Below are 27,535 nucleotides of genomic sequence, written 5' to 3' on the forward strand. Positions count from 1 at the left end.
CTGAAAGTGTTGGGATTACAGGCATGAGTCACTGCACCTGGCCTCAAGTTGAATTTTCTTTTTTTTCTTTTTTTTTTTGAGACACAGTCTTGCTCTGTCGCCCAGGCTGCAGTGCAGTGGCATAATCTCGGCTCACTGCAAGCTCCGCCTCCTGGGTTCACACCATTCTCCTGCCTCGGCCTCCTGAGTAGCTGGGACTACAGGTGCCCGCCACCACACCCGGCTAATTTTTTGTATTTTTAGTAGAGACAGGGTTTCACCGTGTCAGCTAGGATGGTCTCGATCTCTTGACCTCATGATCCGCCTGCCTTGGCCTCCCAAAGTGCTGGGATTACATGCGTGAGCCACCGCGCCCGGCCCTTAAGTTTTCTAAACCAAATAAAATCTGACTCCCAGCCCCAGAAAATAGGGAAAGGTGCCCTGATGCTCATGATGGTCACCTTAGTACCTGAGGCCATGGGGTACGGATGTGGAGGGCTACTCCTCCACCTCCACCAACCACCAAGCTCCAAAGCTCTGTGTGGGCTCAGAAAGGCCCTGCAATGGTCCTCACTGCCATGCCTCTGAGACATCTTGGAATGTAGTCTCCATAAGCACAGGCAAGTTCCCTCCACATGGGGTGCTCTTGGGGTCACTCCCTCAGTTCATTGTAAGGCACTGGCCACCTCCCATTCCCTCCTCTTTAGGATAAGCCATCGTAATCTTCCTCAATTCTTCTTCTTCTTTTTTTTTTTTTTTTTTTTTTTGAGAGGAGTTTTGCTCTTGTTTCCCAGGCTGGAGTGCAGTGGCACTATCTTGGCTCACTGCAACCTCCGCCTCCCAGGTTCAAGTGATTCTGCTGCCTCAGCCTCTCAAGTAGCTGGGATTACAGGCATAAACCACCACGCCTGCTAATGTTGTATTTTTAGTAGAGACTAAAATAGAATTCTAAAATATTTAGTAGAGACTAAATAGAAATTTTAGATTTTTCCATGTTGGTCAGGCTGATCTCAAACTCCCGACCTCAGGTGATCTGCCCGACTTGGCCTCCCAAAGTGTTGGGATTACAGGTGTGAGCCACTGCTCCAGGCCCAATGGTTCTTTTTTTAGACAGGGTCTCACTGTGCCACCCAGGCTGGAGTGCACTGGCATGATCTTGGCTCACTGCAGCCTCAACCTCCCGGGCTCAAGCAATTTTCCCACATTGGCCTCCCAAATAGCTGAGACTACAGGTGTGAGCCACTATACCCAGCTAATTTTTTGTGTATCTTTTGTAGAGATGGGGTTTTGCTATGTTGCCCAGCCTGATCTTGAACTCCTGTGCTCAAGCACTCCTCCTGCCTGGGCCTCCCAAAGTGCTGGGATTATAGGCATGAACCACTGTGCCCAGCCCTTCAATGGTTCTGAAGCCAAAAACCCCTCTTTTTTTTTTTTTTTTCAGACAGAGTCTTGCTCTGTTGCACAGTCTGGAGTGCAATGGTGCAATCTCTACTCATTGCAACCTTCGCCTCCTGGGGTCAAGCAATTCTCCTGCCTCAGCCTCCCAAGTAGCTGGGATTACAGGCATGCACCACTATACCTAAGTTTTTGTATTTTTAGTAGAGACGAGGTTTCACCATGTTGGCCAGGCTGGTCTTGAACTCCTGACCTCACGATCCACCCACCTAGGCCCCCCAAAGTGTTGGGATTACAGGCGTGAGCCACCGGGCCTGGCCCTTTTGTTTTTGGTTTTTTGTTTTTGAGACAGGGTCTCACTCCCATCGCCCAGCCTAGAGTGCAGTAGCGCAATCTCAGCTCACTATAGCCTCAGGTTTCTGAGGCTGAGAAAGGTTTCTCCCAACTGAGCTCAGGTTTCTCCCAACTCAGCCTCCAGAGTAGTTGGGACTACAGGTGTGTGCCACCATGCTTGGCTAATTTTTGTATTTTTAGTAGAGATGGGATTTTGGCCAGGCTGGTCTCGAACTCCTGGGATCAAGCAATCACTGCCTAGCCCTCTCAGTGCCACTGCACCCGGCTTCGCTTTTTTTTTTTTTTTTTTAAACAAAACAAAACCAAACCTTTTAAATTAGGTTCAAGGGTACCTGTGCAGGTTTATTATACAGGTAAATTGCATGTCACATGGTTTGGTGTGTAGGTAATAAGCATAGTAGCTGATGGGTAGTTTTTCAATCCTCTCACTCCTCCTGCCCTCCAGTCTCAAGTAAGCTTCTGTGTCTACTGTTGCTTTCCTTGTATCCATGTGTACTCAATGTTTAGTGCCGACTTTTTATTTTATTTTTATTTATTTATTTATTTTGAGACAGAGTCTCGCTCTATCGCCCAGGCTGGAGTGAGTGGTGCAATCTTGGCTCACTGCAATCTATGCCTCCTGGGTTCAAGGGATTCTCCTGTCTCAGCCTCCTATGTAGCTGAAATTACAGGAGTGTGCCACCATGCTCAGCTATTTGTGTGTATGTGTGTTTTTAGTAGATATGGGGTTTCACCATGTTGGCCAGGCTGGTCTCGAACTCCTGACCTCAAGGGATCCACCCGCCTCAGTCTCCCAAAGTGCTGGTATTACAGGCGTGAGCCACCACGCCCAGTCTAGCTCCCACTTATAAGTCAGAACATGTAGTATTTGGTTTTCTGTTCCTGTGTTAGTCTGCATACGATAATGGCCTCCAGCTCCATCGTGTTGCTACAAATGATATGATCTTGTTCCTTCTGATGGCTGTGTAATATTCCATGTTGTATATGTACCACATTTTCTTTATCCGGTCTATTGTTCATGGTTATTTAGGTTGACTCCATGTCTTTCCTGTTGTCCCAAACTCTTTATAGATCCTGTGTCCTGTCCCATGAAAGCCCACTGTACTTTCGGAGTCAGTAGCAAATTGGATGAGCTAAATAAATCTTCACAAATAATGTGATAATGGGAAAGGCAATGTATGTACCCTTTTTTTTTTTTTGAGATGGAGTCTTGCCTGATCCCCGCCTGAAGTGCAGTGGTGCGATCTTGGCTCACTGCAACCTCTGCCACCCAGGTTCAAGCAATTCTCTGCCTCAGCCTCCTGAGTAGCTGGGATTACAGGTGCCTGCCACCATGCCTGGCTAATTTTTTGTATTTTTTACTAGAGACAGGGTTTCACCATCTTGGCCAGGCTGGTCTTGAACTCCTGACCTCATGATCTACCCACCTTGGCCTCCCAAAGTGTTGGGATTACAGGCATGAGCCACTGTGCCTGGCTGTATGTACCCTTAAAAGTGGACTTTGGAGACATCTCCTTTCCTCGGCTGGAGCTGTCTGGGCAGGGATTTCAGGCCTGATGAGATGGGCAAGAGAGAGATCATGTGGAAATAGGAGGGAAGTAAATTTTTATAAATTACTCTGGAGGGAATAAATTGGACAGTCAAACTCAACATGGACAGTCATTCTCAAAATGATCAAAGCTAATCTCTTAATGTCCTGATACATGTTTTTAAATAACTTTTAAAAAATTTAAACTTAAATTTTTTATTTTATAAGTAGAGATGGAGTCTTGCTATATTATCCAGGCTGGTCTTGAACTCCTGAGCTCAAATGATCCTCCTGCCTCAGCCTCCCAAAGTGCTAGGATTATAGGCATGAGCCATTGCACCAGGCCTTACTTTTATTTCTTTTGAGAGGGAGTTTTGCCATATTGCCCAGGCTGGAGTGCAGGGGCTATTCACAGATGTGGTCATATCACTTCATTTTGGAACTCCAGGGTTCAAGCCATCCTCCCGCCTCAGCCTCCTGAGTAGCTGGGACTACCACAGCATCCAGCTTTCAAACTTTTCTTTTCTTTCTTTCTCTTTTTTTTTTTTTGAGACAGAGTCTTACTCTGTCGCCCAGGGTGGAGTGCAGTGGTGCAATTTTGGCTCACTGCAACCTCTGTCTCCCAGGTTCAAGTGACTCTCCTGCCTCAGCCTCCCGAGTAGCTGGGACTAGAGGTGGCTGCCACCACACCAGGCTAATTTTTGTATCTTTAGTAGAGATGCAGTTTCACCACATTAGCCAGGTTGGTCTTGAACTTCTGGCCTCAGGTGATCCGTCTGCCTCGGCCTCCCAAAGTGCTGGGATTACAGGCATAAGCCACAGTGCCTGGCCTCAAACTTTTTAGTGACTACATAGTAGAATCTCTACTTGGATTTTATATAATGATTAGAATACTCGGCCGGGAGCAGTGGCTCATGCCTGTAATCCCAGCACTTTGGGAGGCAGAGGCAGGCAGATTACTTGAGGTCAGGAGTTCAAGACCAGCCTGGGCAACATGGTGAAACCCAGTCTCTACTAAAAATACAAAAATTAGCTGGGCACAGTGGCGGGCTCCTGTAATCCCAGCTACTCAGGAGGCTGAGGTAGAATCGCTTAAACGCGGGAGGTGGAGGTTGCAGTAAGTCAAGATCGTGCCACTGCACTCCAGCCTGGGCAACAAAGCGAGACTCTGTCTCAAAATACAACAACAAAAAATGAATACTCTCTATTTCTCAGGCATACAGAGACCACTGCAAATATAAGATAAAAAATAATTCCATCATGAAATTTTTTAGTTTCAATATTACTTGACCACTCATGTGCCTTTTTAAGTGAAGAATGATACTAATTCTTTTTTTTTTTTTTTTTTTTTTTTTGAGACGGAGTCTCGCTGTGTCTCCCAGGCTGGAGTGCAGTGGCGTGATCTCGGCTCACTGCAAGCTCCGCCTCCCAGGTTCACGCCATTCTCCCGCCTCAGCCTCCCAAGTAGCTGAGACTACAGGCGCCCGCCACCACGCCCGGCTGGTTTTTTGTATTTTTAGTAGAGACGGGGTTTCACCATGTTAGCCAGGATGGTCTCGATCTCCTGACCTCGTGATCCACCCGCCTCGGCCTCCCAAAGTGCTGGGATTACAGGCTTGAGCCACCGCGCCCGGCCAAATGATACTAATTCTTGTTAAATATTTCTTTGTCTGATCTGCAGAGACCACAAAGATGGAAAGGCCTTAAGAATTTCTGTTTTTTGGCCAGGCGTGGTGGCTCACACCTGTAATCCCAGCACTTTCGAAGGCCAAGGCGGGCGGGTCACCTGAGGTCGGGAGTTCGAGACCAGCCTGACCAACATGGTGAAACACCGTCTCTACTAAAAATACCAAAATTAGCTGGGCGTAGTGGCAGGCGCCTGTAATCCCAGCTACTCGAGAGGCTGAGACAGGAGAATCGCTTGATCCTGGGAGGTGGAGGTTGCAGTGAGCCGAGATTGCACCATTGCACTCCACTCTGGGCGACAGAGTGAGACTCCATCTCAAAAAAAAAAAAAAAAAAAAAGAATTTCTGTTTCTGTAGTTATGCATGTAACACAAAACCATTCAGGTTAGAGGCCCACAGCTTCCCATTTAACTTTTAAGACATGCTCCATTTTGTAGGAGCTTGGGGATATCCAGGAAATAACTGACCCTTTAGGGAAAAAATGGCTAAGTATTTGGCTGTAGTTTAAAATTTTTCTCCTTAAATTCTCTCCTCCTTCTTTTGTTAATTGGACTGTTAATTGAACTAGCTTAAGTAAAATGATAAGGGGAATTTCAGCTGGGCACAGTGGCTCATGCCTGTAATCCCAGAACTTTGGGAGGCCGAGGCAGGTGGACTGCTTGAGCTCAGCAGTTTGAGACCAGCCTGGGCAACACGACAAAACTCCATCTCTACAAAAAACGCAAAAAAATTAGCTAGGCGTTGTAGTGTACACCTGTAGTCCCAGTTACTCAGGAGGTTGAGGTGGGAGGATTGCTTGAGCCCAGGACGTCGAAGTTAAAACGGGCAGAGATGGTGCCACTGCACTCCAGCCTGGGTGACAAAGTGAGACTTTGTCTCAAAAAAAAACTAAAAAAAAAAAAAAAAAAGGAATTTCATACATCTGAACAAAAGGTTCCAATGCTTAAGACAGTTCTACCTAATAATTTCAGGTGATGAAACCTCGTAGCTAGATTCTACCTTGCAGCATCCTTGCAGCTATAGCCCCTGCTAACAAGGCTTTATTGTTTCTGTGTATTTCTAATTCAAATTCTTAGGAGAAAGAATCACACTCAGAACTTCTCACACCAGGCCACAGTCCAATAAGTCAGGGTATGGCCTTGTCCTCATGAGGTGTGTGGGCAAGAAGACACTGGGATCACCTCCTCACCCTCTAGTAGTTTTGTCTTCACGGGCAAGTTGCCTAAACTCACTAAGCTTTCGTTTCTCTTGGGGAAGTCGTGGCTTAATAATATTATCCCTTTCGGAGGACTAATTCTTGGATAAAATTAGTTCACATAAGTAAAATTCCTTAGTACAGGTCTAGGCACAAAGTGAACTGAGAGTAAATGGAAATTACCACCGATCTTATTATGATGGGAAAGACGCTGTACTAGATGCTACAGATATTGAGCCCAAAGTCACAATTCTCCAGCATGGGGACACAGGAAGACCACCCTTGATCCAGCAAGATGAGAGCCATGATAGAACCCAGAAGAGAAGCTTTAACCCTCGTGAGAGTATACAGGCGTAGGAATTCACTGCATTTGTCCTATGGGCTGCATCCATCCATCCACCTCAGAATCAGAATTCAGATGTTAGCTGGTGGTCTCAGGTTCACATGATTATTTGCATTGAAAGTGAAGCCAGACTTATTTGTCATAGGGAAGGCTTACTTGGCAGTTGTCTGAGTACATGTCTTACTACCTGTGTGACTGGGAAACACTTCTTAATCCAACTAGCTGCAATTCCTTCATCTGTAAGAACAAAACAAAACAACCAGGGATAATAATATTAATAGTAAACACAGAGTTGGCAGGCATGATGGCTCATGCCTGTAATCCCAGCACTTTAGGAGGCCAAGGTGTGTGGATCGCTTGAACTCAGGAGTTCGAGACCAGCCTGGGCAATATGGTGAAACCTCCTCTCTACCAAAAATACAAATATTAGCCGGCTGAGGTGGCATGTAACTGTGGTCCCAGGTACTCCAGAGGCTGAGGTGGGAGGACACTCGAACCCGGAGGACCAAGCTGCAGTGAGCCTCGCCACTGCACTCTAGTATAGGTGGCACAGCATGTGTGATACAGTCTCAAAAAAAAAGTAGACACAGAGTCATAAAATTAACGCCCCCAGAATACAGTGTTCAATAAACGTTAGCTATTGTTATTATCTATCATTTATTGTGTGTGCTTACTGGGGACAGGGTATAAATTATCTCCATTTTTATAGCTGTTATTAAGGACTGATGAGCTGAGGGAGTGGGAAGTCTGGAATGACTCCTAGATTTTGCCAAGCACCTCTCCTCCCTCACAGTACTGTGTTCTTGTACCAAGCACAATGCCCTTCCTCTTCTTCTTCTTTTTTTTTTTTTCGAGAGAGAGTCTTGCTCTGTCGCCCAGGCTGGAGTACAGTGGCACAATCTCGGCTCACTGCAACCTCCGCCTCCCGGGTTTAAGCAATTCTCCTGCCTCAGCCTCCTGAGTAGCTGGGATTACAGGAGCCCGCCACCACACCCGGCTAATTTTTGTATGTTTAGTAGAGACGGAGTTTCACCTTGTAGGTCAGGCTGGTCTCGATCTCCTGACCTCGTGATCCGCCCACCTCGGCCTCCCAAAGTGCTGGGATTACAGGCACGAGCCACAGCGCCTGGCCCCTTCCTCTTCTTTTACCATGTTGTATTTTCAAATGGGTTTTTTTTTCAAGGAGCCCTCCTGCTGGGCCTTAGTCTGGGTCCTCAGTCTGAATTGGCCCTCACTGCTTTGAGGCACCGGTCACATTCTGCCGCCACACATCACAAGCTCTCCCTTTGAACGTCAGAACTGAAGTTCTCCTTAGAACTTCGGAAAGTCACGGATGAGGCCGGGCGCGGTGGCTCACGCCTGTAAACCCAGCACTTTGGGAGGCCGAGGTGGGCGGATCACGAGGTCAGGAGATCGAGACCATCTTGGCTAACACGGTGAAACCCCATCTCTACTAACAATACAAAAAATTAGCCGGGCGTGGTGGCAGGCTCCTGTAGTCCCAGCTACTCGGGAGGCTGAGGAGGGAGAATGGCGTAAACCCGGGAGGCAGAGCTTGCAGTGAGCCGAGATCGCGCCACTGCACTCCAGTCTGGGCGACAGAGTGAGACTCCGCCTCAAAAAAAAAAAAAAAAAAAAAAAGTCATGGATGAAAGGGTCCTCAGTTTGTTATCCTGTGAAATAGTAGCTGGGACATTTCTGAGGCCCAGAGAAGGGAAATAACTTGAATGAACAGGTTAGGAGCAGGCCAGGCGCTGTGGCGAGTGCCTGTAGTCCCAACTCGGGAAGCTGAGGCAAGAGGATCGCTTGAGCCCAGAACTCAGTGAATAGCCACTGCACTCCAGCCTGGGCAACACAGCGAGACCCGCCTCAAAAAACAAAAATAGAAACAAACAACTAGCTTAGGCGCAGAACTGAGACTCAAACCTAGGTTTCCTGCTCACCCCCCACACCTCCCAGGGCCCCGCTGATTCCTCGTGGCTGCTAACTTGGAGCCGCCCCAAAGCCAGGTCGAAGGCGAGTCTACCGGCCCTGGGGACTCCCGGCCCTGCAGTTCGCATGGAGGATGGACGCAGTCAGGCTCTCCGGGAGCTGCGGGAAGCCCCAGGACTTGGAAAAGCCTCAGAGCGCGCCCCTAGGGGAAGGAGAGCTCGGGACTTCGAGGCGGCTGGAAGTCGAGGGCGTCGCCAGGGGTCCGTTTTGCGCTCGGGTGTGGAGAACGAAGCCGAATGCTGGGCTCTGGAATCCCCTCCAGAGCTCTCGGCCAGCCAAAGCGCGGCCGCCCCACCCCCGGCCCGCCAGGCGCAGTCGGCCCCGCCCCCTGGAGCTCCGTTCCCCCGGCAGCCAGCGCCGCGCGCAGTCGGCCGATCCTTCCACCAAGGGAGCTGCGTGCCAGCCGCCGCGCTCCCCGAGGCCCTGGGTTGTGGGCTCCCGGCCGTCCGCGAAAGCATGGCCCGGCCCGTGCAGCTGGCGCCGGGCTCGCTGGCGCTGGTGCTGTGCCGGCTGGAGGCGCAGAAGGCCGCGGGGGCTGCGGAGGAGCCCGGCGGGCGCGCGGTGTTCCGCGCCTTCCGTCGCGCCAACGCGCGCTGCTTCTGGAACGCGCGGCTGGCGCGCGCCGCCTCGCGGCTGGCCTTCCAGGGCTGGCTGCGGCGCGGGGTGCTGCTGGTGCGCGCGCCCCCCGCCTGCCTGCAGGTGCTGCGCGATGCCTGGCGGCACCGAGCGCTACGGCCGCCGCGCGGCTTCCGCATCAGGGCGGTGGGTGAGTGCGGGACCCGGAGGGGAGGGGCGTCCCGCGCCAGCTGTGGGCTCCGAGCTCCTCTCTACAGGGGCGAGCGCGGCCCGGTCTTTTACCACAGAGGCTAGGCGCCGCTCTGAGAGCCCGGGGGCTGCGGTTGGGCGGCCGGTCCGGGGGGCCAAAACGCCCCGGAGACGTTCCCTCCCGCTTGGACACTGCAGCTATAGTCCCCAAGGTGTGCCTGGCCGCTGCTAGGACTGGCTCCGGGCTGCGTCCGTTCCTCGACTCTTAAAGCCCGTGGAGTGCACAGAAGGAACTTTCTGCTTAGAAAAGTGATGCTCTGGATAGAGAGGCTTTGGGCCAGCGGCCACTGTCTAGGCTCCACCGGGGCGGTTAGGAAGGGTACCCCAGGAGAATGGCCAGAGTTTACCAAATCTGGCTGCTTTATTATTAATTTAACTACAGATCCGCAGCGGACGGCATTCTGCTTTTCACGTCCTGCGGTGTGGTGGTCTTGGGTCGGGACCTAGCAGCTTTGGGGTCGTTAACTTCTTGGGGAAAACAAATAAGTAGCGTCTCGTCCCTTTAGCTGAATAGACAGGATTCCACCTTCACAGTCTTTTCACACTTAGCTGTTTGTTAGACAACAGCAGCTTTTTGCCTTTATAAATAGCTTCTCATTCGAGAAACTAAACCACTGCACCCGTGAGCGGTCTCTGGCTCTGGGCACTAAACCCAGGCAGGTGTGTCAGCTCCCTATAACAGCCTGGTTCTTGTCTACATTTATGTGAGGCTGCAAAGGCCATTTGATGGTGTGTTGACAAGTCACCAGTTGTTCAGCGCTTAATTTTCATTCTTACCAAGGAACCACTCTGTGTTAGTCCATAAATCATCTTCCATCCGAGGAGAAGGAGCCGCAAATAAAAAACATTTCTTTGGCCAGGTGCGGTGGCACTGTGTAATCCCAGCACTTTGAGAGGCTGAGGCGAGTGGATCACCTGCGGTCAGGAGTTAGAGGCCAGCCTGGCTAACATTCTGAAACCCCTCAGGAGTTCAAGACCAGTCTGGCTAACATGATGAAACCCCGCTTCTACTAAAAATACAAAAATTAGCCGGGGCGTGGTGGCAGGCGCCTGTAATCCCAGCTACTTGGGAGGCTGAGGCAGGAGAATCACTTGAATCCAGGAGGTGGAGGTTGCAGCGAGCCGAGATAGTGCCATTGCACTCCAGCCTGGGTGACAAGAGTGAAACCCCATCTCAAAAAGAAAAAAGAAGAAGACGAAGAGGAGGAAGAAGAAGAGGAAGAGGAGGAAGAGAAAGGAGGAGGAGGAGGAGGAGGAAGAAAGAAGAAACATGGCAGTAAGAAGCAAGCACCTGACTGACCTATAACTGTGTATCATCCATTCAGAGATGGTATTACCACATCCCAGCAGCCAGTGCTTTAAACCTTCACTTCTCACTCCATGCTGTCTGTTCCCTCTCCTCCCCACCCCCGTTTTTCTTAAGAGCTCACTGCAAAACCACATATACACATTTCCTCTCCTTTTACTTGCAGGAGTGGAGTGAAGAAAATAGGTTTCTGGCTCTGAGAACAGTGAACCAAGTAGCCAAGCCAAAATATGAGCGAAGAGGTCTTTCAGACAGGCTCGATGAAAAACTCTTTTCAGTTCTGCATCCTCAGTTTTTCTGGTTTGAATTAGTGGTTACATTCTCAGGTCCCCCTTTTCAAAGGGTGAGCATAGAGCATATTGCAGAGAGGGAGTGGGATGCAGGGCGGGGGGTCTAGACCTGGGGGTGAAATAAGAGAGGGTTTGTGCTAAGTCACGGGCCGCCGCTAATGCCCCAGTGAACAGTGTTAAATGCTGGTGTCTATGTTGGTTATGTTTACTGCCATCTGAAATATGCAGCACACGTCACCTATTGCTCCCATTCTCTTCTGCCCAGTAGGTAATGCTGCCTCATAGCACAACTTAGGATGCAGTGGACACTGTATTCTATGGGGTGTGCAACACAGTGGACTTCCCCTGGGTCATCACCCTTGACTTGAGTCTCCTGGCAGGAATGATTTTGAGTTTTTTTAATTTAATTTTTTTTTTTTTTTTTTGACAGAGTCTCTCTGTTGCTGAGACTGGAGTGCAGTGGTACAATCTTGGCTCACTGCAACCTCCACCTCCTGGGTTCAAGTGCTTCTCCTGCCTCAGCCTCTGGAGTAGCTGGGACTTTAGGTGCCTGCCACCATACCTGGCTAATTTTTGTATTTTTAGTAGAGATGGGATTTCACCATGTTGGCCAGGCTGGTCTCAAACTGCTGACCTCAAGTGATCTGCCCACCTCAGCCTCCCAAAGTGCTGGGATTACAGACGTGAGCCACCGTGTCTGGTGATTTTTGTTCTTTATAATATTTTTATTTCTTTGTTTAAGCCCTAACCATGGCAAGGACAGATTTTGAAGTTGTTAACAAGTCCTGATAAAAATTTGAATATTTAGCTGGGATTTGGACAAAGCCACCCATTAGGACAGTTTGAGGAGCAAAACGGAGAAAGATCTTATTTGATGCTGAGTGATGGGTACACCTGGGGGACAAAGGGGATGCTTTTGCTTTGAATAGTGTTGCTAATTGCCAATTTCTGGTCTAACTTGGGGTCCCTAGGTGCATATCTAGGGAGGAGAAGGGGCAGCTCTTGGGCTATAGAGTCCTGGAGGGTGGCGAAGGCAGGAGAAGCTGCTTTCCCCAAAAGGAAATGAAAGTTTGGGTCGGCTTGCTCTCTTGCTCTTGCAGCGCTGGCTTCCAGGAGGGTGGGGAAAGAGCTACTGTGGACTGTTGCAGGTTGTTGCTCCATTCTCACTGTTATTTTGTGGGAAAGAGCAAAATGCTAGAAAAGGACACAGAGTCAATCTGATCTCTTTGCTTTAGATTGTTTGTTTGTTTATTTTTGAGACGGTGTTTCACCCTTGTTGCCCCAGCTGGAGTGCAATGGCGCGATCTTGGCTCACTGCAACCTTCACCTCCTGGGTTCATGCGATTCGCCTGCCTCAGCCTCCTGGTAGCTGGGATTACAGGTGCCCGCCACCACGCCCGGCTAATTTTTGTATTTTTAGTAGAGATGGGGTTTCACCATGTTGGCCATGCTAGTCTTGAACTCCTGACTCAGGTGATCCGCCCGCAGCGGCCTCCCAAAGTGCTGAGATTACAGGCATGAGCCACCGTGCCTGGTTAGATGTTTTTTTAAAGGCTAGTTTACTGCTGCGTAAAAGCATTAGGGTATAGGACATATTGCTGGCTAGCTCAGGCAGAAAATGCAGGGAGAGAGGGATGGCGTTCAGCTTTATAAGTCCAGCTGTACTGCCTTGGGTCCTTCTGAACTTATGGACCTGGGACCTATAAGGTACGAGGAGGGAGCACCCTAGCCAAGCACACTGGAGTGACTGGAGCCCCAGGTGCAGACCTGAACTTAAGTCATGCAGAGGTTTATGTTTTCTCCAGGTTTTGTGCCTTTTCTCTCCATCTTCATTCTCTCTGCCTTACCTTTCCTCTGGTAAGAAAAATAGTTCCGAGACAGAGATTATTTCTATAAAAAGAGAGACATTGGATCTTTAGCTTGATTAATAAGGGGCTAACTCTGCTTTTGTACTCCAGTCCTCAAATGTTGTATTTTTCTTTTCTTTTCTTTTCTTTTTTAAGTGGAGACGAGGCCTTGCTCTGATTCCCAGGCTGGTCTCTAACTGCTGGGTGCAAGGGATCCTCCCCCCTCGGCCTTCCTTTCAAAGTGCTGGGATTACCAGTATGAGCCACCTGGCTCAAATGTTTTGTTTTCTGTTTTTCATTAGCCAGTGGCATTAACAAATGAAGGAGTGAGTTCTAGAAGCTGGAGGGAGACTGCTGCCTAACCAGCTGAGCCACTGGGGAAGGAGGTACTACAGGGAGGTGGGACACCTGTATTTGTTTGGAAGAATCTGTTGCTACTCTGAGAATGCACCTAGTGGGACAGGAAAGATTAACGGTTGGTGGCCACTTGGCCAAACAAGTTTGTTCCCTTCTCCTGAAATTTATAGCTGGGGTGTCTCTACCCTGTCACCCCCAGCAGGGCCTTTCATCTTTTCTCACTGAATAAAAATGCCCCAGGCCATGCCTGGTGGCTCTTGCCTATAATCCCAGCACTTTAGGTGGCTGAGGCAGGGGGATCACTTGAGGTCAGGAGTTTGAGACCAGCCTGGCCAATGTGGTGAAACCCCGTCTCTATTAAAAATAGAAAAACTAGCCCGGCATGGTGGCACGTGCCTGTAATCCCAGCTACTTGGGAGGCTAAGGCAGGAGAACGCGGGAGGCAGAGGTTGCAGTGAGTGGAGATTGTGCCACTGCATTCCAGCCTGGGCAACAGAATGAGACTGTCTTTAAAAAAAAAAAAAAAAAAGCACCAAGTGCTGGTGGCTCTTTTTAAATACTTGCTTCATGAATTCATTCATGAGCCAGGTACTGTTCTAGGTGTTTCTGTGTGTTTTGTTTTGTTTTGAGACAGAGTCTTGCTCTCTGACTCAGGCTGGAGTGTAGTGGTACAGTCATGGGTCACTGCAGCTTCAACCTCCTGGGTGCAAATGATCGTCCTACCTCAGCCTCTTATGTGGCTGGGAACACATATGTGCGCCACCATGCCTAGCTAATTAAAAAAAAATTTTTTTTCAGTAGAGGCAGGTCTTGCTCACTATGTTATCCAGGTTAGTCTCAGACTCCTGGGCTCAAGCAATCCTCCTGCCTCTGCCTCTCAAAGTGCTGGGATTACAGGCATGAGCCACCTCGCCCAGCCGCTTCTGTGTTTTTTGTTTTTGTTTTTGTTTTTGTTTTTTGAGACGGAGTCTCAGTCTGTCGCCCAGGCTGGAGTGCAGTGGTGTGATCCTAGCTCACTGCAACCTCTGCCTCCAAATCCTGAATTCAAGGGATTCTCCTGTGTCAGTCTCCTGAGTAGCCGGGACTACAGGCACGTGCCACCATGCCCAGCTAAGTTTTTTTGTAATTTTAGTAGAGATGGGATTTCTCCATGTCGGTCAGGCTGGTCTGGAACTCCTGACCTCAGGTGATTCATCCGCCTTGGCCTCCCAAAGTGCTGGGATGACCGGCCCACTTCTGTGTTTTAATGCATCTTTCATTCAGACTTGCCTCTGCTAGAGGGAAATAGAGTCAGGCTCTTTTTCCACATCCAGTTCAAGAGGGGATAGCTGAGTGGGAGGATAGCTGAGTGGGAGGCCATGTGGGAACCAAGCTGGTTCACACAATCTTCTCTATCCCACAGTGACTCCTCTGGGTACTACAGGTTCTGCCTTTAGTTAGGCAGGAGTTCTTTGTTCTTTGGGAGGTGCTGAAGATCAGGCACGTCGGGTTGGCCAAAGGGAAGTGATGGGAGGATCTTCCACCTCTCCTCATGCTCCTCCTACCTGATCCCCCAAACCCCTCTGAGCATGGCCTTCCAATCACAGATAGATATTAAGGCAAAATTGCAAGTACTCTAGGAGTGTAGAGTGTAGTATCTGCACTAATGCTAGATGTTGACTGGTTTCAGAATCTATCCTGGGATCTGGTTTGGGAGAGGAAGAACAGTGCTAGGGTACTCAGTGCCTGATGCTGCAAGAATTGGGCAAGTCTCTGGACCACTGTTCTTATTTGTTCTGTGACTTAGGGAATGGTGTGGGGGAGTGTATTATAAATGGTGAGGCAAGGGAGTGGTCTGATTCCTATTCTGTCTTATTTTTGAAGTCCTACCTTGAATGACAGTAGGGCATCTTGTAGCACTTCATACCTAATGGAATTTTGTAGGTGAAGTTTATATTTAGGGAAATGCACACATCTTAAGTTTACTATTTGATAAAAATTTCAAATGCATACATGTGTGTAACCCACATTCCTAGCAGGATTAGCACATTATCATTACCCCAGAAAGTTCCTTTCCCAGTCAGCTGTGCCTCAATCCTCAGAAATAACCACTATTCTGAATTTTTTTTTCCTTTTTTTCTTTTTTTTTTTTGAGACAGAGTCTCGCTCTGTCACCCAGGCTGGAGTGCAGTGGTGCACTCTCAGCTCACTACAACCTCTGCCTCCAGGGTTCAAGTGATTCTCATGCCTTAGCCTCCCGAGTAGCTGTGATTACAGGTGTCTGCCACTACACCCGGCTAATTTTGTATTTTTAGTAGAGATGGGGTTACTCCATGTTGGCCAGGCTGGTCTCAAATTCACAACCTCAAGTGATCCATCTGCCTTGGCCTCCCAAAGTGCTGGGCTTGTAGGCGTGAGCCACCGTACCCGGCCAGGCTTTATTATTTATTTATTTATTTATTTATTTATTTTGAGACAGAGTCTTGCTCTGTTGTTCAGGCTGGAGTGCAATGGCACGATCTCAGCTCACTGTAGCCTCCACCTCCTGGGTTTAAGCAATTCTCCTGCCTCAGCCTCCTGAGTAGCTTGGATTACAGGCACCCGCTGCCATGCCTGGGTAATTTTTGTATTTTTAGTAGAGACAGGGTTTCACCATGTTGGCCAGGCTGGTCTCGAACTCCTGACCTCAAGTGATCTGCCCTCCTCGGCCTCCCAAAGTGCTGTGATTACAGGCATGAGCCACCGTGCCCGGCTGGCTTTATTATTATTTTTTAGATACAGGGTTTCATTCTGTCATGCAGGCTAGAGTGCAGTGGTGCAATCATAGCTCACTGCAGCCTTGAACTCCTGGGCTAAAGTGATCCTCCTGTGTCAGTCTCCTGAGCAGCTGGGACTACAGGCACCCACCACCACATTTGGCTAATTTATTTTTATTTTTTGTAGAGATGGAGTATCCCTGTGTTGCCCAGGCTGGTCTTGAACTCTTGGGCTCTCACTTCTCTGGGCCTCTAGTTCTCTAGGTGTGAACGGTCCTGCCTCTGCTTCCTAAAGTGCTGGGATTGCAGGCATGAGTCACCGTGCCTGGCCTGTTTTTTAACACATAAGTCACCTACCTTCTCATTCTATCATGCATTGGACCTTTTTAATATCCTTCCCCTTACGCGCATTCCTACTGAAAAGCACCAGTGCAAAATTATTTTCAGTTACAGGCAGCAAAACTGAGACTTGAGGAGTCACTGAAAACTGTAGCTTAAAGTTTCCAGATGACCCAGAACCACTGTGGTTAGTGAAGAAAATTTGAGTTCAATTTTTTTTTTCTCTGCGTGGAGTCTTGCTCTGTCGCCCAGGCTAGAGTACAGTGGTGCGATCTTGGCTCACTGAAACCTCCACCTCCTGGGTTCAAGCGATTCTCCTGCCTCAGCCTCCTGAGTAGCTGGGATTACAGGCGCATGTCACCACGCCAGGCTAATTTTTTGTATTTTTAGTAGAGACGGGGTTTCACTGCATTAGCCAGGATGGTCTCAATCTCCTGACCTTGTGATCCGCCCACCTCAGCCTCCCAAAGTGCTGGGATTACAGGCATGAGCCACCGTGCCCCATCCTTGAGTTCAATTTTTTGCACTACCATTTATGAGCTGTATGTCCTTGAGCTAGTTACTTAACCCCTCTCAGCTCCATTGTCTACATGGGTACAAATGAGGACACAATAGGCCCTTTGCAGGTTGTTCTGAAGATAAGTACCTGAGAGCCTTCAGCCTGTGCCTGGTTCAGAGTCAGCATCAGGAAAACAACAAACACAAGGCAGTTTCCAGCATGGAGGGAGAAGAGAATGGGTCTCTGGATTCTGGTTCACTAGACAAACCTGTCTCTGTTAAGGCCTGTGCTAATCATTGCTTGCCTGGCATATACTTATGTTCAAGACCTCTGTTTGTCCTTCTGTCCTACCCTTCTGTCCTGTCCTGCCTGCTTAGTGCTGGTCACGTCCACAGCCGTGTGTTGTCCTGTGCCTCAGCCAGGTCCCAAGGAGTGCCTGGTGCTGGAGAAGGAGCCTGTACTGGGATTCTGATGCCTGAGTTTGCAACCAACCCTGCTGCTAAGTTGCTGGGAGCCCCCCAGCCTATCCTCTCATGTCTCTGGGCCTCTAGTTCTTTAGATGTGAACGGCTTCCTGCTCACTTTGACTCTGTTGACTGGCTAAGCCTTCCCACCTAGCTTGGCCCTGGCCTCACCTAGGTCAGCCTCCCAGTCATCTGTGTCAGGAGGCCCCAGGAAGAACAGACAGAAGCTCACACTGAAGGTGCTTAAGATATTTTCCACAAACGGGGAGATATACCTTCCTCTTAGTACTGCCCAGACATCTTGATTCTCTAATGTCATTCCCCCTTCACCAAGCATCTGAAGCTACACAGTTGTTGAAGCACTGCACCATGCTGGGCTTCCCTTGCGCTCGCAGTCATTTGTTAGGTATGCATTGAGTATTTACCCGGTGCCCAGCCTGACCAGTTGGTCCATACAGAGGGGCAAAAGACTCATGCCCTGACCTCAAGGAGCTCATAGTCTAGGGACCAGATGGATGAATAAGTGATACAGAGTTATAGGGAGCAATAAAAGGATAGCTGATCAAGAATCCCATGCATATGTGTTTGTGTATCCAAGGAAGACTTCCTGGAGGAAGTGATGCCTAAACTAAGATACGCAGAATAAGTAGATGTTAGCATAGTGAGAAGCACATTTTAAGTTGAGAGTGGGGGGCATGTGTCCCAGTTGTATAACCCACATGGGGAACCACAAGCTTCTGGGTGCAGCTGGAGCATGGAATGGGAGGTGGGCGTTGGCACAAAGGGCCTGCAGAGGGGCTGACGTGGAATGGGCCCTGAGTACTCTACTCATGCGTCTGAGCCTGAGGCCACTGAAGAGTATTATGTAATAAAGTGCATGTATGTGATTATAATCCTGTTTACATGATATATATGGTAGATACTTCCCAGCCTGAAGTATGCATTATCTTTCATCAATGGTTGTCTGGAATGGTGGCGCCTTGGAAGGGTGGTGTATACCCCCATGGGCCTACCAGAGTGCCAATGGTGCTTGTTCAGTGGCAGATCTGACATCTGAGAAAGACCTCAAGAGCCATTCAGGACACCTAGGATCTAACCCCTAGATCCTATGAGAAGCAGCTAAGTGACCAGCTTCTCATCCAATACTCTTGAGGCCTTGGTTGCCTCATGTGTTGGCAAGTATTCTGCCTGCTCTTTTTACTGCACAGATTTGGCATCGGACTCCAATAAGATACCATCTATGCAAACACTTTGAAAAGTGCACAGTACAAACACCAGCATGTCTTTACATCTATGTGTGCCTTCTTTAATTTCTTTCATTAGTGTTTATAGTTTTCAGTATGCCTGTCTTTCACCTCCTTAGTTAAGTTTATTCCTAAGTATTTTATTCCCTTTGGTGATGTTGTCAATGGGATTGTTTTCATTTTGTTTCTTTCTTTTTTTTTTTTCTTCTTTTTTCCTTTTTTGAGATAGGGTCTGGCTCTGTCGCCCAGGCTGGAGTGCCGTGGTGTGATCATGGCTCCCTGCAGCCTCGACCTCCCAGGCTTAAGTGATCCTCCCATCTCAGCCTCTCCAGTAGCTGAGACTACAGGCAGGTGCTACCGCACCCAGCTAATTTTTGTATTTTTAGTAGAGATGGTGTTTCATCATGTTGCCTAGGCTAGTGTTGAACTCCTGGGCTCAAGCGATCTCCCGCCTTGGCCTCCCAAAGTGATGCAGTTATAGGCGTGAGCTAGGACTGTTTTCTTAATTTCCTTTTTGGATAGTTTATTGTTAATGTATAGAAATGCAACAGATTTTATGTTCAGTGTGTGTTCTGTAACTTTACAGAACTGATTAGTTCTAAGAATTTTTGTGTGTGGCGTCTTTAGGGTTTCCTATGTAAGATCATGTCATCTGCAAACAGAGATGATTTTACTTCTTTTCTGATCTGGATGTCCTATATTTGTTTGTCTTGCCTAATTCCTCTGGGTAGGACTTCCAGTAATATGTTGAAAAGAAGTGGCAAGAGCCGGGTGCAGTGGCTCACGCCTGTAATCCCAGTACTTTGGGAGGCCAGGGCGGGCGGATCACAAGGTCAGGAGATTGAGACCATCCTGGCTAACACAGTGAAACCCCGTCTCTACTAAAAATACAAAAAATTAGCCAGGCGTGGTGGCGGGCACCGGTAGTCCCAGCTACTTGGGAGGCTGAGGCAGGAGAATGACGTGAACCTGGGAGGCGGAGGTTGCAGTGAGCCGAAATCGCGCCACTGCACTCCAGCCTGGGCAACAGAGCAAGACTCCATCTCAAAAAACAAAAAAAAAAGGTGGCAAGAGTGGGCATCTGTGTCTTCTTCCCAGTCTTAGAGGAAAAGCCTTCAGTTTTTCACTGTTGAGTATGATGTTAGCTGTGGGCTTTTCACATATGACCTTTATTGTGTTGAAGTAATTTCATCCCATATCCATGGATTGGGAGACTTAGTATTTTTTAAATGTTCATAATACCGAAAGTGAGCTACAGATTCAATGCAATCCCTATCAAAATCCCAACAGCTTTTTTACACAAATAGGAAAAATAATTCTAAAATTTTTATGGACTCTCAAAGGATCCAAAATAGCCAGAACAATTACTATTATTTGAGACAGGGTCTTGTTCTGTCAGCTAGGCTGGAGTACAGCAGTGCAGTGACAGCTCACTGCAGCCTTGATCTCCTGGGCTCAAGCGATCCTCCCACCTCAGCCTCATGAGTTGCTGGGACCAGAGGTACGTGCCACCACACCCGGCTCATTTTTAATTTTTTTGTAGAGACAGGGTCTCGCTCTTTTACCAAAGCTGGTCTTGAACTCCTGGGCTCAAGCAATCCTCCCACTTTGGCCTCTGCCAAAAATGGCTTTGAGAAAGAAAAACACAGCTGGGAGTCTCTCTGGCTTGGGGGCTGCCTGAAAAAAAGAACAACAAAAAATAAAGCCTGAAGCATCACACTTCCTGATTTCAAAATACATTACAGGCTGGGCGTGGTGGCTCATGCCTATAATCCTAGCACTTTGGGAGGCCAAGGCAGGTGGATTACCTGAGGTCAGGAGTTTGAGACCAGCCTGGCCAACATGGCAAAACCTCATCTCTACTAAAAATACAAAAATTAGCCAGGCGTGGTAGTGGGAGCCTGTAATCCAGCTACTTTGGAGGCTGAGGCAGGAGATTCACTTGAACCCAGGAAGCAGAGGTTACAGTGAGCCGAGATTGTGCCACTACACAGAGTGAGACTCCATCTCAAAACAAAGCAAAAAAACCATACACACACAAACAAAACAAAAACCAAAATGTATTACAAAGATAAAGTAATTAAAACATGTGGTACCAGCATAAACACAGATATATACAGCAATGGAACAGAATAGAGAGCCCAGAAATAAACCCACACATATATAGTCAACTGATCTTCCCTGAGGGTGCCGAGAACACACAATGGGGACAGAGGGTCTTTTCAACAAATGGTCCTGGGTAAACAATCTCCACATGCAAAGGAATGAAATTGTACCCTTTTCTTACACCATCCACAACAACCAACTGAAAATGAGTTAAATGTAAGACCGGACACGAAGACTCTTAGAAGAGAACATGGGGAAAAGCTTAATGACATAGATCTTGACAATGATTTTTTGGATATGACACCAAAAGCACAGGCAACAAAAGCAAAAATAGAGAAGTGGGACTAAGTACAAACACCAACTATTTATTTTATTTTACTTTATTTTTAAATTTTTATCTATTTATTTATTTTGAGACTGGGTTATGAGCCTGGCTAATTTTTGTGGGTGTTTTTTTGGTAGAGATGAGATTTTACCACGTTGCCCAGGCTGGGCTCAAGTGCTGGGATTACAGGCATGAGCCACTGCCCCCGCCCAAGCACAAAATATTAACAGTGGTTATTTTGTTTTATTTATTTATTCATTTATTTATTTATTTTTGTTTCTTTTTTGAGACAGAGTCTCATTCTATCACACAGGCTGGAGTGCACTGGTGTGATCTTGGCTCACTACAACCTCTGCCTTCCTGCTTCAAGCAGTTCTCGTGCTTCAGCCTCCCAAGTAGCTGGGATTACAGGCATGAGCCACCATGCCTGGCTAATTTTTTGTATTTCCGGTAGAGACAGGGTTTCACCATGTTGCCCAGGCTTGTCTTGAACTCCTGAGTTCTGGTAATCTGCTGCCTCGGCCTCCCAGAGTGCTGGGATTATAGGCATGAGCCGTCGTGCCCTTCCAACAGTCGTTGTTTTATCTCTGGTGTGGAATATGGCTGTGGGGTGTGTGTGTACGTGCACACATGCACTTGTAAATGTTTTTTCTTTTTTCTTTTTTTTTTTGAGAAAGTCTCGCTCTGTTGCCCAGGCTGGAGTGCAGTGGTGGGATCCTGGCTCACTGCAACCTCTGCCACCAGAGTTCAAGCGATTCTTCTGCCTCAGCCTCCTGAGTAGCTGGGACTACAGGTGCCTGCCACCAAGCCCAGCTCATTTTTGTATTTTTAGTAGAGACTGGGTTTCACCATGTTGGTCAGGCTGGTCTTGAACTCTTGACCTCATGATCTGCCTGCCTCGGTCTCCCAAAGTGCTGGGCTTACAGGCATAAGCCACTGCGTCTGACCTGTTTTTGATTTTTACATATGTATTATTTTTAGTACCTTTTATTTTAATTTGAGTTTCACTTGATGGGTTGCTTCTGTAACACATTCACATAGTATGAAAGGGTATACAGGAAAAAGTCTCTCGTTTCCCTATCCCAGCCACTGATTGCCTTTCTCTGGAAATGGCTGCAGTGACCAGTTTTCTAATCCTTCCATAGCTAGTTTATAAATCTACAAATAATATGGATGGACATATCTGCCTCCATTTTTACATAAATGTTAGCATATTACATGTATTATTTTTTCTTGGAAACAAGTTTTCTTAAGTCATTAAAAAATCAACATATAAGCGCAAGGAAGTTAATAGCATTGTTCTAGGGTGCAGAAACACTAGTTCTGTAGGTTGTAAGTAGGGATTACATGACAGAGAGTTTCCTAGTTGAGTGTGTTTGGAAACCACATTTAAACAGGTTTCATGAGTGCAAAGGCTTTGGGTATGCTGATGGTCTCCATCCAAGAGGCAGGAGAATAATCTGAATGCTCCAGTCTCCTTCTACCAGCAAAGCCCATTTTTGCCTAGCTCCTTGTGGGTAGATGTTGGAGGCATTCTTGGGAAGCTCTGGGTCCCTTCAGAGTATCTTCTTGTGGAAGGAGCTGATCATCTTGTCCCATGAGCCCAGGGCCCACCTTGCAGAGAGCCATGTCTCAGAGCCCCGTTGTGGAGTGAACAGAGATCACAGTAAAAACTACCTACATCCTGGCTGGGCACGGTGGCTCAAGCCTGTAATCCCAGCACTTTGGGAGGCAGAGACGGGCGGATCACGAGGTCAGGAGATCGAGACCATCCTGGCTAACAGGGTGAAACCCCGTCTCTACTAAAAAATACAAAAAACTAGCCGGGTGTGGTACGGGCGCCTGTAGTCCCAGCTACTCAGGAGGCTGAGGCAGGAGAATGGCGTAAACCTGGGAGGCGGAGCTTGCAGTGAGCTGAGATCCGGCCACTGCACTCCAGCTTGGGTGACAGAGCGAGACTCCGTCTCAAAAAAAAAAAAAAATACCCAGGCCGGGCGCGGTGGCTCACGCCTGTAATCCCAGCACTTTGGGAGGCCGAGGCGGGCGGATCACAAGGTCAGGAGATCGAGACCACGGTGAAACCCCGTCTCTACTAAAAATACAAAAAATTAGCCGGGCGCGGTTGTGGGCGCCTGTAGTCCCAGCTACTCGGGAGGCTGAGGCAGGAGAGTGGCGTGAACCCGGGAGGCGGAGCTTGCAGTGAGCCGAGATCGCGCCACTGCACTCCAGCCTGGGCTGGGCGACAGAGCGAGACTCCGTCTCAAAAAAAAAAAAAAAAAAAACAAAAAAAAACCCACATCCCGCACCCAGGGAGGTGTGTGTGTTGGAGTATCATGGAAAGAACACTAGACATGAAGTCTGGGCCATCTGAAGAGTATTAACCATGTGACCTGAGGCAGAACAGTCCTCCCCTTATAAATGGCAGCCACCATGCTTGCCTTGCTCCAAAGTTGTGGCATTGGGATGCAGAAATGCCCTATTTGAAGATGTTATTCCCCCAACCTTTGACCCCACAGTGGAGGTTTCAGGAAGGGGCAGAGTTTGGACATCCCATAAGTTCATAGGTTTCATAGATCAGAGGGCTTTCAGAGGCCACCCTGGAGGTTTAGCTACATTCTATGCTAGTAGAAAGTCACGTTAAGCTTTTACAATGTAAAGAAATCTCTAGAACAGCTAGCTTTTAATAGATGAAGAGACAGAAACTGCTTGTCAAGATCCTTTGCAATATTAAGCTTATTCCATGATAATTGACTGTTTTTTCTTTTAATTTATCTTTTGAGGAAAAGGTATGCAAAGTGATCAGTTTTCTTGTTGATGCGAGGTGCCTCTCCATGGCTCTGTACCATTTCTTTTACTTTTTTTTTTTTTTTTTGAGGTGAAGTCTTGCTGTCACCCAGTCTGGAGTCCAGTGGCACGATCTCTGCTCACTGCAGCCTCTGCCTCCCAGGTTCAAGCAATTCTCTGCCTCAGCCTCCCGAGTAGCTGGGATTACAGGTGCCTATCACCACCCCTGGCTAATTTTTTGTATTTTTAATAGAGGTGGGGTTTCACCATCTTGGCCAGGCTGGTCTTAAACTCCTGACCTCGTGATCCACCTGCCTTGGCCTCCCAAAGTGCTGGGATTACAGATGTGAGCCACTGTGCCCGGCCGGCTCTATGCTATTTCTTTAGCAGTTCATTAAGGATTAAGAGGTCCCTTGTGAAAGTCTTTCTAAACCAAATGAGCCTTTGACTCCCCAAGTCTAAAGCCATCAGCTGTGACTGTATTCATTTGATGGAAGGGAGGGGTAGGGTATGGCAACACATGGCTGACTGGTATTACATAATGGTAATTACTTATAAATTATATTTTTATATTTTAATGTTTTTGAAACAGAGTCTCACTCTGTCACCCATGCTGGAGTGCAGTGGTGCAGTCACAGCTCACTGCAACTCCCGGACTCAAGCCATCCTCCCACCTCAGCCTCCTGAATAGCTGAGACTGTAGGCCTGGGCCACCATACCAGCTATTTTTTTTTTTGTAGTGATGGGGTCTCACTGTGTTCCCCAGGCTGGTCCCGAACTCCTGGTCTCAGGCAATCCTCCCGTCTTGGCCTCCCAAAGTGCCGAGATTATAGCTGTGAGCCACTGTACCTGCCTGAGATTTTGGTGATTATGAATAGAACAATAATAACATTCATTAACAGGTCTGTGGACATGTTTTCATTTCTCTTGGGTGAATAACCAGGTGTGAATTGGAGGGCTGCTTTTCAAAATGATTGTACCACTTTGCAATCGTGCCATCAGTGTATGAGATTTCCAGTTCAGCATTTGATATCAGTATGTTATTATTATTATTATTATTTTTTTTTTGAGATGGAATTTCTCTCTTGTTGCCCAGGCTGGAGTGCAATGGAGTGACCTCTGCTCATTACAACCTCTGCCTCCCAGGTTCAAGCGATTTTCCTACCTCAGCCTCCAAAGTAGTTGGGATTACAGGGCACCCATCATCACGCCCGGCTAATTTTTTGTATTTTTAGTAGAGACAGAGTTTCACCATGTTGGCCAAGCTGGTCTTGAACTCCTGACCTCAGATTATCCAGCCAACTCAGCCTCCCAAAGTGCTGGGATTACAGATGTGAGCCACTGTGCTGGGCCTGTTTTATTATTTTTGGCTGGACTAATAGTTGGATAGTGGTAGTTCACTGTGACTTTAATTTGTATTTCCCTAATGACTAGTAAGTTGAGCATCTTTTCATGTGTGCTTATTTGCTATGTCTGGATCTTTTTTTTTTTTTTTTTTTTTTTGAGATAGAGTGTCACCCTTGTCGCCCAGGCTGGAGTACAATGGTGTGATCTTAGCTCACTGCAACCTCTGCATCCTGGGTTCAAGTGATCCTCCTGCCTCAGCCTCCTGAGTAGTTGGGATTACAGGTGCCTGCCACTACGCCCAGCAAATTTTTGTATTTTTAGGAGAGAGAGGATTTCACCATGTTGGCCAAGTTGGTCTTGAACTCCTGACCTCAGGTGATCCACTGGCCTTGGCCTCCCAAAGCGCTGGGTTTATAGGCATGAGCCACCATGCCTGGCCTGTATCTTCTTTAATAAGTGTCTGTCAAAATGTTTTGCCCATGAAAAAAGTTTTTTTTCTTATTAAATTGTAGGAATTCTTTATATATTTTAGATACAAGTCCTTTGTCAGATATGTGTTTTGCAAATGTTTTTTCCAAGACTATGGCTTGTCTTTTTATTTTTTAATATTTATTTATTTATTTATTTTTGAGACAGGGTCTCATTCTGTCACCCAGGCTGGAGTGCAGCGGTGCGATCTCGCTCTCAATCGATTCTCCTGCTTCAGCCTCCCAAGTAGCTGAGACTATAGGTACACACCACCATGCCCAGCTAATTTTTGTATTTTTCGTAGAGACAGGGTTTTGACATGTTGACCAGGCTGGTCTTGAACTCCTGACCTCAATTGATCCACCCTCCTTGGCCTCCCAGAGTGCTGGAATTATAGGTGTGAGCCACAGTGCCTGGCCAGCTTGTCTTTTTAATTTCTCACCAGTGTCTTTTGAAGAATAAATGTTTTAATTTTTTTTTCTTCAAAATGGAGTCTCGCTCTATCACTCGAGCTGAAGTGCAGTGGTGCGATCACGGCTCACTGCAGTCTTAACCTCCCAAGGCTCAGGTGATCCTCCTGCCTCAGCACCCCCAAGTAGCTGGGACTACAGGTGTGCACCACAACACCTGGCTATTTTTTTTTTTTTTTTGAGATGGAATCTTGCTCTGTTGCCCAGGCTGGAGTGCAGTGGTACGATCTCGGCTCACTGCAACCGCCATCTCCTGGGTTCACGCCATTCTCCTGCCTCAGCCTCCTGAGTAACTAGGACTACAGGCGCCTGCCACCATGCCTGGCCAATTTTTTTGTATTTTTAGTAGAGACAGAGTTTCACTGTGTTAGGCCGGATGGTCTCAATCTCCTGACCTCGTGATCTGCCTGTCCCGGCCTCCCAAAGTGCTGGGATTACAGGCTTGAGCCACTGCACCCGGCAACGCCTAGCTAATTTTTGTATTTTTATTTTTATCTTTTTTGAGACGGAGTTTGGCTCTTATTGCCCAGGCTGGAGTGCAATAGGGAGATCTTGGCTCAATGCAGTCTCCACCTCCCGGGTTCAAGCAATTCTCCTGTCTCAGCCTCCTGAGTATCTGGGATTACAGGCACATGCCACCACGCCCGGCTAATTTTTGTATTTTTAGTAGAGACGGGGCTTCACCATCTTGGCCAGGCTGGTCTTGAACTCTTAACCTCAGGTGATCCACCTGCCTGGCCTTCCAAAGTGCTGGAATTATAGGTGTGACCCACCGCACCCAGCCGCAATTTTTGTATTTTTAGTAGAGATGGGATTTCGCCACATTGCCCAGGCTGGTCTCGAACTCCTGGGCTCAAGTGATCCTCCCACCTCCGCCTCCCAGAGTGCTGGGATTACAGGCGTGAGCCACTGCACCCACCTCTACTTTGAGATTTAACATTTAAATCTATGATGCATTTCATGTTATTTTTTGTATGTGGTACAAGTTATGAGATTGAGGTTTTTATTATTATTATTTGAGACAGAGTCTCACTCTGTCACCAAGGCTGGAGTGCAGTGGTGTGATCTCAGCTCACTGCAACCTCTGCCGCCTGGGTTCAGGCGATTCTCCTGCCTCAGCCTCCTGAATAGCTGGGAGTACAGGCATGTGCCACCACACCTGGCTAATTTTTTTTGTATTTCTTTTTTTTTTTTTTTTTTTTTTTTGAGACGGAGTCTCACGCTGTTGCCCAGGCTGGAGTGCAGTGGCGCGATCTCGGCTCACTGCAAGCTCCGCCTCCCGGGTTCCCGCCATTCTCCTGCCTCAGCCTCCCGAGTAGCTGGGACTACAGGCGCCCACAACCGCGCCCGGCTAATTTTTTGTATTTTTAGTAGAGACGGGGTTTCACCGTGGTCTCGATCTCCTGACCTTGTGATCCGCCCGCCCCGGCCTCCCAAAGTGCTGGGATTACAGGCGTGAGCCACCGCGCCCGGCCTTTTTTTGTATTTCTAGTAGGGATGGGATTTCACCATGTTGGCCAGGCTGGTCTTGAACTCCTGACCTCAGTTGATCACCTGCCCCAGCCCCCCAAAGTGCTGTGATTACAGGCATGAGCTACCACACCTGGCCAGAGGTTGATTATTATTTTTTGCGTATGGATGTCCAATTATTCAGGAAC

At 48.0% G+C, this 27,535-nt stretch overlaps 1 protein-coding gene across 2 annotated transcripts in view; it reads left to right on the forward strand.

The window, feature by feature from the left end:
- The first annotated feature begins 8,377 nt into the window (after positions 1-8,377).
- LOC105466113 (storkhead box 1) overlaps positions 8,378-27,535 on the forward strand; it is a 73,235-nt gene continuing 54,077 nt past the window's right edge. Inside the window, exon 1 of one of the 2 annotated variants that reach the window (XM_011715060.2) lies at positions 8,378-9,238. In XM_011715060.2, the coding sequence (XP_011713362.2) occupies positions 8,539-9,238 (700 nt within the window). In that variant the 5' untranslated portion in view covers positions 8,378-8,538. The remainder of the gene's footprint in view (positions 9,239-27,535) is intronic. The other variant, XM_011715057.2, reaches the window with a different exon arrangement.

Source organism: Macaca nemestrina, chromosome 9, assembly GCF_043159975.1.
Source record: "Macaca nemestrina isolate mMacNem1 chromosome 9, mMacNem.hap1, whole genome shotgun sequence".
NCBI lineage: Eukaryota > Metazoa > Chordata > Mammalia > Primates > Cercopithecidae > Macaca > Macaca nemestrina.